A 19,093-nucleotide genomic window follows, 5' to 3' on the forward strand; every position below is an offset into this window, starting at 1 on the left:
ACCAACCCCAAGCAACTTGCAGCTGTAATCGCAGCAAAAGGTGCCGCTGCAAAGTATTAACTCAAGGGGGCCGAATAATATTGCACGCCCCACTTTTCAGTCTTTAATTTGGTAAAGTTTAAAATATCCAATAAATTTCGTTCCACTTCACGATTGTGTTCCACTTGTTGTTGATTCTTCCCAGAAAATTAGAATTTTATATCTTTATGTTTGAAGCCAGAAATGTGGCAAAAGGTAGAAAAGTTCAAGGGGGCTAAATACTTTCACAGTGCACTGCACATGAGTTACTTCTTGAAACAACAGGAAATTAGTTTAAGAAATATCCCAGTGGCCAATGTGAAAATTGTTAAGATTTCTTTTTTTTTCTTAAGCTAATCTTGGGGGAAAAAACATTACCAACACTTTTATAAAATACTTTTAACACAAAAGTCTAATTTTAAATAATGGATAATTTTCTGATTATGGCTTCCCTTTAAATTGACACTTCTTAAACTTTGCTTGTAACAATGACGACCATGGTGTGTCATATGTATCTGTGGCATAGGTCATTCTGTAATTTAATATCTTACTGCGTTTCAGATTTCCTGTTCAAATTCCTGGTCATTGGGAATGCCGGTACTGGAAAATCCTGTCTGCTGCACCAGTTTATTGAGAAGAAATGTAAGTGTGGACCTTGGAGTACTGTTACATAGGTTATGTTCATGTGCGGAGTCTACACTTGTTTTTTTTATCCCTCTGGGGTATATAGCTAGAATGCATGAATATGTTCTTTTATGTTTTTTACTTTTACTTATGTTTTAAAATGGTACTTTTTATAAGTCACAACACGATGGAAATGAAAAACAGATCGGTTATTCACCCTCTCAGGGCTATTGTCGGCTCTTCACGGCTGCCCCAGTCGTTGTTGATAGGCGCAGCTGTGACGTCATGTCTATATTGCAAATCACTATTGCCGCCAATCACTGGGCTTAGTGGCTTGTGCCATCTATGTCGGCAGAACTGTTGCGCTCACTAGGTCCGGAAAGGATGAGTAACAGCTCTGTAATTTATTTTAGATATGGTAACGTTATGGAAAAATAAAAATTTTTAATTGAAAATTTTAAACTGGTTGGTACCTGCTTGTTGAAACCAGTTAGTGGCTGCAGGGGTCACGTGCCAACCAGGCTAGAGGAGGTGGGAGAACCAGGCCAGCGGGACAGGGAGGCTGCATTTTTTTTATTTATTTATTTTCTTGCTTTGGCAACACTAATTGTATTTTGGTCCTACCAATAAAGCCTATTTGTATTTGGCTGCAGAGAATTCATAGGTGATTGTGTGGGGCGGAAAACCTTTTATTAAGAGTGTTGGCTTAAAAGTCACAACTAAAGATAAAGTATGTATTCTCTTTATGCAGTATGCACCCATACATAAGATAACTTGTAATACTATTATATGAAGAGGATCATGTTGATAATTGCTTACAGGATGAGATGTTTGCCATGATCTTCTGCTTCTTTTCTAGTTAAAGAGGATTCCAATCACACAATAGGAGTAGAGTTTGGCTCTAAGATAATAAATGTTGGTGGTAAATATGTGAAGCTACAAATCTGGGATACAGCAGGACAAGAAAGATTTCGGTATGAATCCCTCATTACCCACCCCCCCTCACATCCACCTGCATACTGTTTGAGGTGACATATTTAGATGGGCAATTCTCTGCTTGATACATTTGCCACTTAACACTCCATACCCAGTCTTAAAGAGATTGTCCGGACTAAGGCCACGAACCCACTATCAGTATTCGGTCAGTATTATTTCTCAGGAGTGGGAGCCAAAGCCAGGAGTGGGTGATAAATGCAGAATTGGTGACTTGTTTCTATTGTACCTTTTCTCTGATTGTTCCTCACCTGGTTTTGGCTCCCACTCCTGAGAAAAAATACTGCCAAATACTGACAGTGGGGTTGTGGCCTTCAGCTGCAAGTCTGCAGTCACGCGATGTGACTGCAGACTTATGAATCCTCACATCGCACACACTGCATGCTGTGTGCCAAGCTGGGAGCCTTGTGACCGCAAGTGAGCGATATGCGTACTCCTGGCCACATTCTGACAAGACTGTTTCTGGCCTCGCTCAGTACACTTGCATTTAGCGAGGCTTTTCCCATCTAGTTGGAATGGCGCCAGCATCGGAGAAACCTCCCAGCACGCAGTGTGTGTGATGTGAGTATTCATAATTCTCCAGTCACGTAGTCACCGGGCAACCCCCTTTAATAGTCGACCTGTCTCAGATGGCACTCAGATAAGTATACCGCACTTGGTGTAAGAATGGTGAACAAGTGAAGGTTCCACCCTATAACATATACAACCCCTGGCAAAAATTATGGAGTCACCGGGCTCGGAAGATGTTCATTCAGTTGTTGAAAAAAAGCAGATCACCGACATGGCACAAAACTAAAGTCATTTCAAATAGCAACTTTAGGGCTTTAAGAAACACTAAAAGAAATCAAGATTAAAAATGTGGTACTCAGTAAGGGTATTTTTTTTTCAAACCAAGCAGAGGGAAAAATTATGGAATCACTCAATTCTGAGGAAAAAATGATGGAATCACCCTGTAAATTTTCATTTCCAAAACTAACACCTGCATCAAATTAGATCAGCTCGTTAGTCTGCATCTAAAATGGAGTGATGACACCTTGGAGAGCTGTTGCACCAAGTGGACTGACTTGAATCATGGCTCCAACACGAGATGTGCCATGTCTGTGATCTGCTTTTTTTCAACAACATTAAACAACTGAATGATCATCCTCCAAGCCCAGTTATTCCATATTTTTTGCCAGGGGTTGTATGTATCAGAGTACTCGACGCTCAAAATTATGCACAAAATTGATGCAAAAATTTTTTATTTCATTATTTCATGAAGCAATCCAAAGTGAATGTAACGTTTCGACCTTATACACTCAGGCCTTTATCAATATCAAACCCGGATTGCATGTGCTGTGTAAGTGTGGATGCAGCGCTGCTGAAAGGCAGGAGATGCCTGCTATCAATCCGTGCCAGGTTTTAAATTCTGATAGATATATACATATTTTTCTCCAATAACCCCCCACAACATCACCACAGGACAATGTTACCCCACCCTAAACGGGACAGGAAACACAAAGAGGTCAAATAGCCCCACATCTTCTCTCCTGTGTTTTTTCCTGTCCTTATTAGTATGAACGCTGCTCCTGTCTCCTAAGGACTCAGGACTTCCCTTCCAGTCTGCACCTTCGAGTAAAGTCTGGGGGGATTCTTCAGGCTGGAGGCCTTTCTGAGCACTCCAGCCGATCTCCTCCTCCCCCCTTGTTATCCTTGCCAGACCTGGGACAGCGTGAGATGCCGGCCGGAAGGGACATCTGACATCGGGTGTCTTTTTATGACTTCGCTTCCGGTTTTGAGTTCCACGCTGGAACGTGGCGGGCTAACAGACAGGATAAGGAGAATTTGTGGCGGAAATGTCTGCTGATGATTGCATGGGCCACTCACCCCTTGCTCTCACAGCTGAACAATGGGGGTAGGAGTTCTTCTGATGAAGAGGAAGGCACTGGGTCTGGTCATCTATATAAAAGCCACGGACAGAAGACACCCTAAGGTAGGACCAATCCTGTTGTTTTATACATGGAGGGTTTAGGTTGTTTCCGCTGCGGGTCTGCAGAGCCCAATGCTATTCCAGTCCTAGTAAGTTGTTTGGCATTGGGGGTCCTTCTCCATGGTGCAGGTTATTGTGTATGATGGCATTTTTCCCTTCTCCCCTCTTTTATGGGGACAAGGAGCCTACACCAAGGAGCAAATCTAAAACATCGAGCCGCAAATGTGCAATTTGTGCAAAAAATATTGTCATCTTCCCATAGAAAACCTATATGCCAGGAATGCACTGAAAAAAATGATTAAAGATGAACAACCTTCCTTAATGGAGGAGAACAAGGGGATACTTCGCCTGGAAATCCAATCTTTATTTCCCATTCCACTTCCAGTATCTCTATAGGGCCTAAGGAAAGAAAGATTAGCCAGGAAGAAGAAATTGACTTGGACTATCAAGAAGAATGTCCATACCGGGAGAACTTGTAGAGGGAGGCGAACTAAGCCCAGCCCCAGAAGTTGTTCAGGATAGAAAATATTATTTTTCTTTCGAGGATATGGAGGAACTCTTTATGGCGGTAAGAAAAACCATGCAGGTGGAAGAAGAGAAAACTACTTGAACGATTCAAGAAGAGATGTTCAACGGCCTCCGGTCAAAGAAGATGATGGTATTTCCCATATACAAGAACATCCGGGACTTAATCTTGGATGAATGGGAATCCCCAGTGAAGAGACTGAGTATTCCCGCTGAACTAAGAGACCGATTCCCAGTGGATAAGGAAACTGCAAATACTGGTCTGAAGTACCGAAGATTGACATTCGGGTTGCAAGAGTGACCAAAAAGACAACATTGCCATTTGAGGATTCCACTCAGCTGAAGGATCCTCTAGAACGCAAGATGGACAGCCTTTTAAGTAGATTCTGTGAAACTTCAGCAACCCTGCAGAACACAAATGTTGTCTTCACGTGCATAGCACAATCAATGTCCTGGTGGCTTGTTCAGCTGGAAGAACATTTTACTATGGGCACTCCCATAGAAGATATTCTAGCATCTTTACCTCTCCTCCAGAAAGCCAAGGGTTTTCTGGCGGAGGTTTAGGCAGAATCGGTAAGGGTGACAAGTTCGTCAGTTCTGTTGAATTCTGTGAGACGTGCACTCTCTCGTTAAAATCATGCAGTGGTGATGTGACTATGAAGATGAAGCTTTGTTCTACTCCCTGTAAGGGAAAATACATGTTTGGACCACCTCTCGACGACCTATTAGAGAAGATCTCAGACAAAAAAAAAATCTGTACCTGAGCCAAGAAGCTCCAGGAAGAGATCCTTTAGACTTTCTCAGCAACAACCACCTCAGTGCAGAGGAAAAGGAAAGTCGGTCAGGTGGAACTATCCAAAAAGATGGTGGGGCAGAAATGTTGACCTTGGAGAGAAATGCTTCAAAACAAACCATGATGCCAAAATAGTAGGGAGTCGTATTTCAAAATTCCTCCCCAATGGCTCAAAATGTGCACAAACCCATGGAATCCAAAAATCAGTCCAGGAGGCAGTAAAAAATAGAATTCTCGACCGTCCCCCTGATAGGACTAGACTTCACTATGGCAACCATCGATTTACAGAATGAGTATTATGTCCAAATTCACCCAACCTATCGGAAATAAACTGAGGTTTGCGGTTGCCCAGGGAAGACAAGTCGTGCGTTAATAATTCAATGTTTTACCCTTTGGAATAGCATCGGTGCGGCAAATCTTCACAAAGATTATGGCAGGAGTCATGGCCTACATCAGAAGAGAAAATATTTGTATAATACCATATCGCTACGATCTTATGCTTGTGGCTCCCTCTATACCATTACTTCAGGAACATCTACAAACCACAACCTAAATTCTAACATCCCTGAGATGGCTGGTGATCCATCAAAAATCAGTCATGGTTCACTCTATGGCAAAGACATTCTTAGGTATTTTAGTGGATTCTCATAGACAAACATCCTTCTAACCCAAAGAAAAACAGGTCCAGCTAAGATCAAGGATAGCCTACCTGCGAAGCCAAAAATTGATGTCGGTGAGTTTTGCTATGTCAATCCTCCGCTCCATGACATTTTGCATCCAAGCGGTAACCTGGGTCCAAGCACACACCAGAACCTTGCAGACCTATATTGTTGCAAATTGGGAAGGGTCCCCAGAATCCCTAGATAGAAATATTCCAGTACCTTCTCAAGTAAAAGCCCCTCTATCCTGGTGGCTTAGTCCAGGGAACCTAAAGAGAGGAGTCCCCTGGATCCAGCACCCTCTAGTAACTATAAAAGTAGATGCTGGCAAAAGAGAATGGGGAGCTACGGTCTCCCAAACTTGCTTCCAGGGACTCTGGTCAAGAGAGATCAGCCAACAATCCCCCAGTTTCAGGGAGCTGAAGGCGGTGGAGGAAGTACTTAAATCAGCAACATTGTTGATTTGGGACACTCTCGTAAAAGTCTACTCAAACTGCTTGACTACGGTCGCTCACCTCTGTCATCAGGGAAGCACGAGACACTGAGACCTGAAAACAGTCTTGGCGATACTCTGTTGTGCAGAAGAGGTAGCCTCTCCACATAAGAGGCTCCGTCAACATCCAGGCCAATTTCCTGAGCAGGAGAAATATTCATCTGGGTGAATGGGGTCTAAATTCAGAAGTCTTCCATATGCTAACCAGAAGGTGGGATTACCCAGAGGTAGATTTTTTTTTCCAGGACACCAGAGCGCAAAAGTAGATCGGTACTTCTCCTTGAACCCAGACTATACTGGTCTAGGCATAGACACGTTTGCCCACCAGTGGAGATTCAATCTCCCGTTTCGATTCTACCAAGGACGCTACAGAAAATAACCAAAGGGGACAAAGTAATCCTAATAGCACCACTCTGGCTGAAGAGAAGCCTGTTTGGCAGCCTGAGTGTAGATGGTCCCCTGATTCTTCCACCAGTCAGAAACCTCCTTCACCAGGGGCCAATCTACAGACCAGAAAGTCTGTGTGGCTGCCTGGCTTCTGAATATGCAATTTTGAAAACCAAAGGCCTCTCGGATAGTCATTCAAACTCTCCAGTAGAGTAGAAAGACGGCGACAAATGCCATATATAATAAAAGGATTAGTAAAAAGTCAAAAGTGGCCAGTGTTTTATTTCTGCTGCTACCCTGATTAACCCAGTTTTTATTTATTTTTTTTTTTTTTGGATCTTAAATCCGCCACATGGTTCCAGAGATATGGGTCTTTTTTTTTTTTTTTTTGTGCTGATATTTTTGGACTTTACATTGGGGTATGGCACCTAGATTCTCTGGTGGCGTGTCTTCTGTCAACACACCCCCTTGTAAAAGCCATAAAAATAGCACTAAGGCTGCGTGCCCACGATGCATTTTTTAAGCGTTTTTCCACAGCGGCAATTCCGCCGCGGAAACGCTTAAAAAATGCTTGGTAGAAGGTCTGCAATGTTCCCCAATGATGATCCGCGTGTGCTCTGCACATGCTGCAGAAATTTCCGCTGCAGATTATCATTGCGGAAAAATCCGCAGCACTACCATTAGTTTTGCAGAATCGCGGCGTTTGAGCTGCCATTGGACCGCATAACATCCGCACGATTACACATGCACATGCGGATATTGTGCGGTTCAATGCGCGGATGGTACCGCTGAAGGCGGTGGAGGAAGTACTTAAATCAGCAACATTGTTGATTTGGGACACTCACGTAAAAGTCTACTCAAACTGCTTGACTACGGTCGCTCACCTCTGTCATCAGGGAAGCACGAGACACGGAGACCTGAAAACAGTCTTGGCGATACTCTGTTGTGCAGAAGAACACCTTCTTTCCTTATCGGCAGACCTTGGTAGAAGGTCTGCAATGTTCCCCAATGATAATCCGCGTGTGCTCTGCACATGCTGCAGAAATTTCCGCTGCAGATTATCATTGCGGAAAAATCTGCAGCACTACCATTAGTTTTGCAGAATCACGGCGTTTGAGCTGCCATTGGACCGCATAACATCCGCACGATTACACATGCACATGCGGATATTGTGCGGTTCAATGCGCGGATGGTACCCCGGTCTAGAGAAGAGGAGACTCTCCTCCAGACTCGGGTACCATAGAACCTGTAGTTAAAAAAGAATTAAAATAAAAAATGTACTCTCCTTCTGATGGCCCCCGGTGTCTTTGGCTGCTCGCGGTGGTAAAAGGACCATCATGGCGTCATTTAGTCATGTGACAGGTCACGTGAAGACACCGGAGAAGGAGATCGGGGGCCGTCGGAAGGCGAGTATAATTTTTATTTTTTATTTTCACCATTTTTATTCTTTTTTTTTACTATTGATGCTGCATTTTCAGCATCATAACTTGGTCACACTATACAAATCCATGCTGTTTGCATGGATTTATATAGTGTGGCCAAGTTGTCAAGCACTTTTCCAAGTGATACAAAAATCGCCTGGAAAGCGCTTGTCAATCCGCATGTGAAATCGCTTGTTAAAAAATGCTTCACAAACGCTTCTACCTGGCAGAAAAAACACATGTACAATCCGCATGGGTTTTTTTCTGCCAGGGAGATGCAGAAACGCTCAAGAAAAATCTGAAGCATTTCTGCATCGTGGGCACATAGCCTAAGTGAAAAAAAAAAACAAACACATTTCTCTGGAAAAAAAAAACAAAAAACCTGAAAACTGTGCAATAGCAGGAATAAAATATGAGCATAAACTGGCAACTTAGGATCTGGCAACACGTCCTCTTTAAAACCAGAACACTCGTTTAACCTCTTCCCGACCGCCAACGGTAGATAAACGTCAGCACTTGCTGGGCTTTCTGCAGCGCTTTTATCAGCGGTTGGCAGTCTCGCAGCGCTCAGGACCCCAGGGTCCTGCAAGCGCTGTGGTTCCGATGCAGAGTGACAACTCTGACAGGTGATTGGATCAGGTCCCCATGATGTTAACCATTTGCTATCTTCTAGATGCCGCGATTGCCTTCTCACACCTCTCCCAACTCGGATCTCATCACGGGGGATCAGACCTTCGGGTCTGCCAGTTATGGTGGCCTGTTAGACTCAGCCAGCAGCTGAGTCTGACAGGCGATCTGTCAGTGTAAAACTGACAGGTCTCATGCAATGCAATAAACCAGTGATCAAAAAAATAAAAATTTAAGTCCCATACAGGGATTAAGTAAAAAAGGACTGTATACAGTAAGTCTTCTTTAATCCTTATTATTCTGTGTAGCTTCTTATGTATTGTATGTCTCCTTTGTAAAATCTTGTATATTTTTCTAAAACACTGCCCCCCTTTTGGATTAAATATAAAATTTCATAGTTCTGTTTCTTTTGTCCTGTAATCATTCCCTCCCCGAAGCCATATATGCTACCAGAATGCAGGCGTCCGACAAGGCCTGTAGTATATTTCAAACTAGACGGTGGTGGCAGCGAATAATAATAATAATCGGGCTATCGTGAAGCTGACAGTACGGGGGCGTAAACACGTATTCCATGCGTTGGAATCCGGAGGTGTGACGCCTTACTTTCACTGGTCGCTTGCCGATACCTACGTGACAGAGTGATGGCACGGTGAGATATCGTGTGATCTCGCGTGATCTCGCTCGTGTCGTCCCTGGGGAATACCTGACAGGCGTGCATAAAAGTGAGGTCGGCCACAGTTTTGTGCAGCTCTGAAATAAAGGAAAATGCTGAACAGAGGGCAGACGGATTCCTGTGTAACTCTGCTGCCTCATTATAGTGAATGCATCCCTTGGGGGTTTCATCTGAATCACTTCACTCTGAGATTTAGGCCACGGCCCCACTATCAGTATTCGGTCAGTATTTTTTCTCAGGAGTGGGAGCCAAAACCAGGTGAGGAACAATCAGAGAGAAGGTATAATAGAAACAAGTCACCAATTCTGCATTTATCACCCACTCCTGGTTTTGGCTCCCACTCCTGATAAAAAATACTGACAGTGGGGCCATGGCCTTAGATGTAAACCCCGTTATACAAGTGCTTCTCACTAAATTAGAATATCATCAAAAAGTTAATTTATTTCAGTTCTTCAATACAAAAGTGAAACTCATATATTATATAGAGTCATTACAAACAGAGTGATCTATTTTAACAGTTTATTTCTGTTAGTGTTGATGATTATGGCTTACAGCCAATGAAAACACACAAGTCATTATCTCAGTAAATTGCAAAGACTTCCTAAGAGTTTTAAAAGGTCCCTTAGTCTGTTTCAGTAGGCTCCACAATCATGGGAAAGACGGCTGACCTGACAGATGTCCAGAAGGCAGTCATTGACACTCCACAAGGAGGGTAAGCCACAAAAAGTCATTGCTAAAGAAGCTGGCTGTTCACAGTATGCTGTATACAAGCATATTAATGGAAAGTTGAGTGGAAGGAAAAAGTGTGGTAGGAAAAGGTGCACAAGCAACCGGGATAACCGCAGCCATGAAAGGATTAAGAAAAGACCATTAAAAAATTTGGGAGACATTCACAAGGAGTGGACTGCTGCTGGAGTCATTGCTTCAAGAGCCACCACACACAGACGTATCCAGGACATGGACTATAAGTGTCGCATGCCTTGTGTCAAGCCAATCACGACCAATAGACAACGCCAGAAGCGTCTTACCTGGGCCAAGGAGAAAAAGACCTAGACTGATGCTCAGTGGTCCAAGGTGTTGTTTTCAGATGAAAGTAAATTTTGCCTTCCTTTGGAAATCAAGGTCGCAGAGTCTGGAGGAAGAGTGGAGAGGCCACAATCCAAGCTGCTTGAGGTCTAGTGTGAAGTTTCCACAATCAGTGATGGTTTGGGGAGCCATGTCATCTGCTGGTGTAGGTCCACATTGACTTATCAGGACCAAAGTCAGCGCAGCCGACTACAAGGAAATTTTAGAGCACTTCATGTTTCCCTCTGCCAACAAGCTTTTTGGAGATGGAAATTTCATTCTCCAGCAGGACTTGGCACCTGTCCACACTGCCAAACGTACCAATATCTGGTTTAAAAACAACAGTATCACTGTGGCCAGCAAACTTGCCTGACCTTAACCCCATAGAGAATCTATGGGGTATTGTCTAGAGCAGGGGTCTCAAACTCGGCTGGGTATATGGGCCGCACATGGAAAAAAATTTAATTTGGAGGGCCGCATTCTTTGTTCAAAGTGACATTTTTAGCAATACTATTTTTTTTGTATACACCTTTTGAACATTTTTGCCGTGTTTATTTTTTATAGCTTGGGTCATTACGGATGTGGCGATAATATACGTGCACTTTTTTGTGTTTACTTTAGTTTATATATAAAACAGCATTTTTAGTGCAAAATTTTTTTCGTGCTTTATTTTTAATTTTTTTTTTAATTTTTACAATTTTGTTTCCCCCAATTGGCCACATACAGTAACATTGTCTTACAATTAGCACCATATAGTAATAATGGAAAACATCTTGTAGTAATGTGCCCCATCCTGGTCCCCATCTTGTGGCTTTATGCCCCCTGTGCTGTTCTTCACACACGTAAGAGAAAAAAAAAAGATGATTCTCACCTGTCCTCCTTTCCCTCGGCATCCTTCCTGCAGATGTGGCCCGCAGGCACCACAGAGTCCGACCCCTTGACGATCCCGACGGTTTCCAATGCCAGCTGCTGGACTCTGACTTCTGCGCATGGCAGTGACGTCATTGGAAATGGCATTGGAAATGCTGTGATGGGAGACAGTCTCTGTGTGGCAATGCAGCGCTGCTGTCAGCTGCTCCTCCTGGACCAGGTCAGGATCATCAAGGGGTCGGTGCCTGCAGGCCACATAAAGCAGCCCCAGGGGCCGCATGCGGCCCACGGGCTGCGTGTTTGAGACCTCTGGTCTAAAGGAAGATGAGACACCAGAACCAACAATGCAGACGAGCTGAAGGCTGCTATCAAAGCAACCTGGGCTTCCATTACACCTCAGCAGTGCCACAGGCTGATCACCTCCATGCCACGCCACATTGATGCAGTAATTGATGCAAAAGGAGCCCCGATCAAGTATTGAGGGCATTTACTGAACATACATTTCAGTAGGCCAACGTTTCGGATTTAAAAAAACATTTTTGTTATAAAGTATTCTAATTTACTGAGATAATGACTTTTGTGTTTTCATTGGCTGTAAGCCATATTCATCTACATGAACAGAAATAAACACTTGAAATAGATCACTGTTTGTAATGACTGTATAATATATAGTTTTTCTTTTTGTATTGAAGAACTGAACTAAATTAACGTTTTTATATTCTAATTTAATGAGAAGCACTTGTAAGTGCTTAGCATAGAGCACCGGATATTTGTGATCCTAATCATTATGTAAAATATTCCCAACAAAAACTTCAACTCAATCCACAAAAAAGCAAGTCCCCACTCAGGTTCATCATCTGTTAACTGAAATATAGGGGTCTTCCACATTACTGGCAGTAGAAAGGCTCTGGAAAAGCACTATGGCTCCTCGCCCACTAAAAGAAATCCAGTGAATTCTGCGATCCCAAATGCTCCCCTCTTTTCTTAGTCCAAGCGGGCCTAAATCACATTTAGCGTCCTAATGTTTGGCATTTCGGTATTGATGAGAGCCCGTCTAATTTACGGGTGCGTGTCTCCAGAAGCACAAGCTGGGTACAACGTACTGGTCATTGCAACCTATTGGTCAATGCAACGTACTGAGCACTACAACGTACAGGGCACTACAATGGCAGTTTGTAATTTTCACTCAGCAAATTACCAGAGGGGTGTAATTTCCAAAATGGGGTCACTTCAGGAGGGATTCTGCTCTTCTGGCACTTAGGGGCTCTGCATATGGAGCAAACGATTCTACAATAATTTTGTTCTCCAAGAGTCAAATAGTTCTCTCGAGTCTCCCCTTGTGGCTAAACAGTACTGTACATCCACATAAGGGGTATTGCCACGTTAAGCAGAAATTGTCACACTATTTTTACCCATTTCCCAGTGTGAAAATGTAAAATCTGGGTCTAAAAATTTTTTTGTGGTAAAAATGTAATTACTTTTTATTCACCACCCAATGGTATAAAATTCTGTGAAACACATGTGGCGTCAACATGCTCACTGCACCCTAGATTAATTCATTGAGAGGTGTAGTTTGTAAAATGGGGTGACTTATGGGGGTTTCTGCTGTTCTGGGACCTCAGGGACTTTGCCAATGTGACATGGCACCCTCAAACCATAACAGCAAAATCTGCAGTGTAATATGACGCTCATTCTCTTCTGAACTTTGTACTGTGCCTCAAAAGTAGTTTTCGACCACTGACGAGGGTATTAGTTTTCTCCTGAGTACATCATCAGTACAATTTGTTATGCAATTTCTCCTATTATCCCTTTTGAAAATTGTAAACTTGGGGTCAAAGCAACATTTTAGTGGAAAAAATAGTAATATTTACTCAGCCCAATGTTATACAAGTTTGTGAATTGCCTGAGGGTTAAAAATATTCACTACTCCTCTAGATTAATTCCTTGAGAGGGTCACTTGTGGGAGTTTCTGCTGTTTTGGCAAGTCAGGGGCACTTCAAATGTGACATGGTGTCCACAACCTTTTCCAGACAAAATAGCGCTCCTTCCCTTCCGAGCCCTGCGGTGCACACAAACAGTAGTTTTCCACCACATATGGGGTATAGGCGTACTCAGGAGAAATTGCGCAAGAAACTAGGAGGTCCATTTTTTTCTTGCTACCCTTGTGACAATAAAATATTTGAGGCTAAAGGAACATTTTTGTGTTTAAAAAAAAAAAAAAGTGTTTTTTTTAATTTTCACGGCTCAACATTATAAAATACTGTTAAGCCCCCGTGGGTTCAAGGTGCTCACCACATATTTAGATTAATTCCTTGAGGGGTCTAGTTTCCAAACTGGGGTCACGTGTGGGGGGTTTCCACTGGTTAGGCAAACCAGGGGCCCTCCAAATGCTGCATGATGTCCGATATCAATTCAAGCCAATTTCGCATTCCAAAACCCAAATAGTGCTCCTTCCCTACCGAGCCCTGTTATGCGTCCAAACAGTAGTTTTCTAGCACAGTACTAAGGAAAAATTGTGCAACAAATTTTAACGTGCATTTTCTTCCGTTATTCATGTAAAAAGGAAAAAATTGGGGCAAAAATAATAATTTTGTGGAAAAAATGTCTTCTTTAATTTTCACGGATCATCATTATAAAATTCTGTGATGCCCCTGAGGGTTCAAGGTGCTCACCACACATCTAGATTACTTCCTTGAGGGGTCTAGTTACCAAAATAGGGTCACTTGTGGGGGGTTTCCACTGTTTAGGCATATCAGGGGCTCTCCAAACGCAACATGGCATCTGCTATAGATTCCAGCCAATTTCACATTCCAAAACTCAAATGGCGCTCCTTCCCTTCCAAGCCCTGCCGTACGCCCAAACAGTAGTTTTCCACCACATATGTGGTATCTGCGTACTCAGGAGAAATCGCACAACAAATTTCATGGTGCATTTTCTCCTGTTACTTTATTTTTCATTTTACAAGGGTAACATTTTGGGGGTCCATTAATTCCTGTGAAGCACCTGAAGGGTTAATAAAGTTCTTGAATGTGGTTTTGAGCACCTTGAGGGGTGCAGTTTTTAGAATGGTGTCACTTTTGGGTATTGTCTGTCATATAAATAACTGATTTAAGGGCGTAAAAATTTAAAGTATGAAATTTGCAAAAATTTAGCCAAATTTCTGATTTGTTCACAAATAAACGCAAGTCGAAATTCTCCCACTATCTTGAAGTACAATATGTCATGAAAGGGTTAATAAAAATGTAGGTAATATAATTACCTCCATAGAGAGGTGCATTCATCCTTCCCTCCTTAGTAACATCAACAGCAGTTACGTCATATGTCAGCTCCCTGACTTTGATGCTTTAAACGCTGTAAAAAAAACAAAAACATTATGGAGTTTCATTTTTGTTTTGCTATTTTGCCACGTGTTTTTTCTCCCACTTTCCAGTACATCACATAAAATAAATAGTGTCATTCAAAATTACTACAACTTGTTCCACGTTATGACTCTTGGAAGAAGGGGAGATAAAAAAAAAAACAACAGTTCTAAAAAAACAAAAAACCCTGAAAATTGCTTGGTCAGGAAGGTGTTAATTGCTTAATGGAATGGGTTTCCTAATTAATTTTTTTACTACTGTGCTTTGATCTGATCAGAGCTCACATTGCAAAGGTGAATTTACTAAACCGTGTTAACAAAGAGGAATCCTTGCTAAGATACGGTAACTTTCGGTGGGGCATTTCCCCCCTTCCCGGGTATTGCTGCATGGTGGCAGCTTCCTCTGGAATATAGCATTGTATATTAATTTTTAAAATCTTGATGTCACATCATTGTTTTTGTATAATATGTATGCACAGTTTATTTTAATATTAGGCGATATTTATATGCACGTAACACAGGATATGTTCACACATGGTGCTTTTGCAGGGTTTAATGGTACCAGCAAAATGAATGAGATTTCAAATATTTAATTCACACTCTGCAACCGGGCATTGAAATACTTGGCATATTTTCCAATCTGCAGTGACGCGCCCCCTGGGCCAGTGCTGTTTGGGGATACCCGGAACCGGATCAGATGGGGGTTGTAGTCTCCGAGTGGCGGCGACCCGGTCCGTGCCCAGGGTGTCAAACTCAGTGTGCGGCAGTCTTTGCAGATGTTGTTAGATGTTCTTAGTGTCGACTACGCCACCCGTTGATTTGCGGTCAAAAGGCCGCCGCTGCAGAAGGGTCCGCTGAGGCTGGTGGTATGTGTGCAGCTGTGGTAGTATAACCCCCAACGGGAGGGGTATAGCCTCAGGGGGTCAGATGTAGAGGATGGTGGTTGTGAAGGTGCAGGAGAGTTAAGCAAGAAGACTCAGAGTCGGGCTGTGCAGTTCAGGGGTTTTTACTTGCTGGTGTTCTGTTGGTCACTCTGGCCGTGCTGCGTCCACCAGGTCCTGGACTCGGCCAACCCCCAAGCAATTCTGGAGCGTGGTCCTGAGCTCCTTTCTGACTTCCCTTTCTACTGGCCGTTCCCACCAGGGATCCACTTATGTCCGGCTCCCTCGGGCCTCTTGTTGGTGTACCTCTTCTGGGTTCCCTGACCCTATACTTGGTGTGCCTTCCTAGTGGATTTGGTGAGGGTCGTGGCAGATCCTGCCCACGACCTCCGGTTCCTGGCTAAGGTGTGCTTTGGCCTCTGCCAGCTTGGGATCCGGTACCCTTATGCGCCAACCCTTCACCCTGCTGTTTGTATTCTGGGGTCTTGGGGTTCCTTCTTCTTTCCTTTCTGGGCCTTCTGACTCCTCTCTCTCTCTCTCTCTCTCTCTCTCTCTCTCTGACTTGGCCTTGGAGCTGGACCCAGCCGGAGCCACAACTCCCTGTCAGCCCTTCTGGCTGAGCTTCTCTGCTCTGCACCTCTTGCTCTACAAAGACTTGCTGACTGACTGACTGACCCTGTCCTCAGATGGTGCCCACCTTATATACTCCCTCTATGTGTGAGCTCAGGTGACCAGCACCCAATGAGCTCCTAGCCTTATCCAGACTGCTCCCCCTATCTGCCCCTACACTACTGGGATGTTCCACCCCCCTCCCACTCCAGCCAGGGACAGACACTGTCGTACCTGCACATATACCTAGTGGGAGTACCATCGATCTGTCCCCCGGAAATGGGATGTATGTAGTGTATGCAGCTAACTAGCTCAGTTCCACACTCCATCCTTACCCGGGAGTGGAATACCACACCTCTGGGTTGAGGTGCAATACCCCTGTAGCAGCCGAGTCCTCGGGGTGCTACATTCCCCCCTGGTAAATCACAGCACGTCCTCGGGCTGTAAGAGAATAATAACATCCACAAACATACAATTTTTTTTCAAAAACATAAACATAGAAAACATATAAACATTATCAGCATAAAACTTTTCCTTATAAATATTCTTGTACCTCCGGCCACGGTGCAACTTGTGACCGGGTAAAGTGCGACAGTCTCTTGTAGTTTCCTATAAAACCAGTAGGGGGCGCCTTAAAAAGCGCAACTATATACAAGGGGAAATGGCCGCTCTCAGTCCTCGGCCAGGTATCAGGAAAAGATGACCGCTCTCAGTCCTCGGTCAGTGGGAATAGGGGACACACGGGTTTAAGTTCACACTTGTCCCAACGGGGAACATATTTAAACCAGCAGCAGTTCTGGTACCCTGACGGGTAACTATATACAGTTTCACGATACCGTACTTTAATGACGGCGTCCTCCTGCTCCTTCTTGCAAGTAGGCTTCAGACCCGTCCGGGTCCTCTTGCTCCTCCTCACACCGCAGCTCCTCCTCCGTCAGCCGGTGTACATGGAGGGCGTAGGGTCCTTTGGCACACTTGTGCCGGGTGAATGTGACCTCATCCCCTACATATAGGTCACGACCTCTGTGTCCCTCCGGCAGATGGCTTTCTACGTCTCTGCGGGTGACAAAGACGTCGCCGGGGGTGTGATGATCCCTGATGAAACCCCAACCGTGCTGCAGTTGGAATTTAATTACAGTCCCGGTGGCACGGGGACCGTGGGCTGCACGGGGGTTCCTCCGGGTTCGGCTCTTCTGCTCTGCGCTTTGTTCCTGCAGCCGCTGCTCTCGGACCCGCCTCTCTCGTCGCTCCCGGTCGAAGACCTCTAACTGCTGCCGGCAGCACTCCGCACGTTCAGCTGCGGCCGCCCGAGTTTCTTGGGTGAACCCAATGAGGTCTCCTCCGGTGGGGTCCCACTCGAACTGCGCCTCCTCCAGCGAGAGCGGGGTCCTCTTGACGGGCTTCGGAACCGGAATCAGGGGCTCGCACAGGGGCCTTTCCTTTTGGAGCTCAAGTTGGTAATACTCCGGTGGCCATATAAAGGGCTGCCCATCCGGGCAAGTGTGCTGGGCAAACAAGTCTTCACCCAGGTGCGGCACTCGAGATGTAGAGGGCGCGGTGGTGGTAGCGGCGCCCGGGTTCACCAGGCCTTGCGACCAGGCTTGGGGCACCCTGAATGTAAAGGGCACCGTGAAGACGGCGGCGCCCGGGGTTACTTGACCTAGCGACCAGGCCGGTGGCTCCGTGGAGGTAGAGGGCGCTGTTGATACTGCGGCGCCCGGGGGTACTCGGCCTTGCGACCAGGCCGGTGGCGTCTCCTGCTTGGCCGCGCTCCGGGTTGAGGCGCGTGACGTCACAGGGGGCGTGGCCGCGGCTTCTGTTTGAGGCCTAGTCTGGAGCGGTGACGGTGCAGCGACGGGCACGGCAGGGGGAATTTCGGGCTCTGCGACGGGGAGCTGGGGCAGGCTCACGGTTTCTCGGCTCGGGGTAGTGACGTCCCCTTTACCTGCCTCCGTCTGTTCAGCTCCCTCCTCGGCGCCGTCTCCGGCCTTCACTCCTCCTGCACCATCCTCAGAGGCGGTCTGTCTCCTCGTCTCGGGTGGCGTGCTTCGCTGGCGGGTTCCTGCCTGCAGGGCCATCTCTCGGCTCCACTCCGCCAGCGTCTCTCGCTGCACCTGGGCCATCCTCCGTGCGAGGCGCTCCAGCGCGGTCTGCGCACACTCCCGGTCTTGGGGGAGCTGTGCCAGGATCTCCACCAGGCCTAGTGGGGTTGTCGCTTGCAGCAGGCTCCTGACCACAGGGTCGGTGCTGCCTGACTCTCCCTCCATCTCCGGGTGCGACTTCTCTGGACTCCTCTCCAGACTTCTCATCTCCGGGTGCGCTCTCTCCAGACTCCTCCAGGCTGCACCCATCTTCGCTCTTTTGTTCTGTATCCACCCACATTGAGGGTGGTCCCGGGGCAACTTAGTGATTGTCAGTTCCAGGGGCAGTTCCCTCACGCTGATGGACATCTCTAGCATCACAGTCTCTGTTGGTGGGGGCGGTTTCCGCTTTTGGCGCCATTCCTTGACCTGGCCCACGATGGGAGGTGGCCTCTTGCCACCCTCTGGCACGCCCATAATGGCGTCCGCTCTTCCAAGGCGGGAAATCTTCTGGAAATGGCGGGAATCGTCTCCCAGTGGCGGGAAACCCCGTGGATGGCGGGAAAAAGCTGCAGATGGCGGGCAACCGGCGGGAAACGATCCGTGATGGCGTCCGATGGCGGGGACCCTCTGGAATCGGCGGGAGACTTCTTTTTGAGGTAAATGTGAACTTTTCTTCAGGCACGCAGTACCCGGTGATTGCGGGCACGAAATCCTGCCGACTACGCCAAAGTTGACGCGCCCCCTGGGCCAGTGCTGTTTGGGGATACCCGGAACCGGATCAGATGGGGGTTGTAGTCTCCGAGTGGCGGCGACCCGGTCCGTGCCCAGGGTGTCAAACTCAGTGTGCGGCAGTCTTTGCAGATGTTGTTAGATGTTCTTAGTGTCGACTACGCCACCCGTTGATTTGCGGTCAAAAGGCCGCCGCTGCAGAAGGGTCCGCTGAGGCTGGTGGTATGTGTGCAGCTGTGGTAGTATAACCCCCAACGGGAGGGGTATAGCCTCAGGGGGTCAGATGTAGAGGATGGTGGTTGTGAAGGTGCAGGA

General features: G+C 45.8%; 1 protein-coding gene across 4 annotated transcripts in view; it reads left to right on the forward strand.

Moving 5' to 3' along the window:
* Positions 1 to 19,093, forward strand: part of RAB4A (RAB4A, member RAS oncogene family) — a 108,188-nt gene that overhangs the window by 32,039 nt on the left and 57,056 nt on the right. For 2 of the 4 annotated variants that reach the window (XM_073671528.1, XM_073671527.1), the window contains exons 2-3: positions 580 to 660; positions 1,502 to 1,616. In XM_073671528.1, the coding sequence (XP_073527629.1) occupies positions 580 to 660; positions 1,502 to 1,616 (196 nt within the window). The remainder of the gene's footprint in view (positions 1 to 579; positions 661 to 1,501; positions 1,617 to 19,093) is intronic. The other 2 variants (XM_073671529.1, XM_073671530.1) reach the window with 1 other exon arrangement.

The sequence above is a fragment of the Phyllobates terribilis genome, unplaced genomic scaffold (assembly GCF_046119375.1).
Source record: "Phyllobates terribilis strain yellow unplaced genomic scaffold, ASM4611937v1 Scaffold_3__8_contigs__length_932513732, whole genome shotgun sequence".
Taxonomy (NCBI): Eukaryota; Metazoa; Chordata; class Amphibia; order Anura; family Dendrobatidae; genus Phyllobates; species Phyllobates terribilis.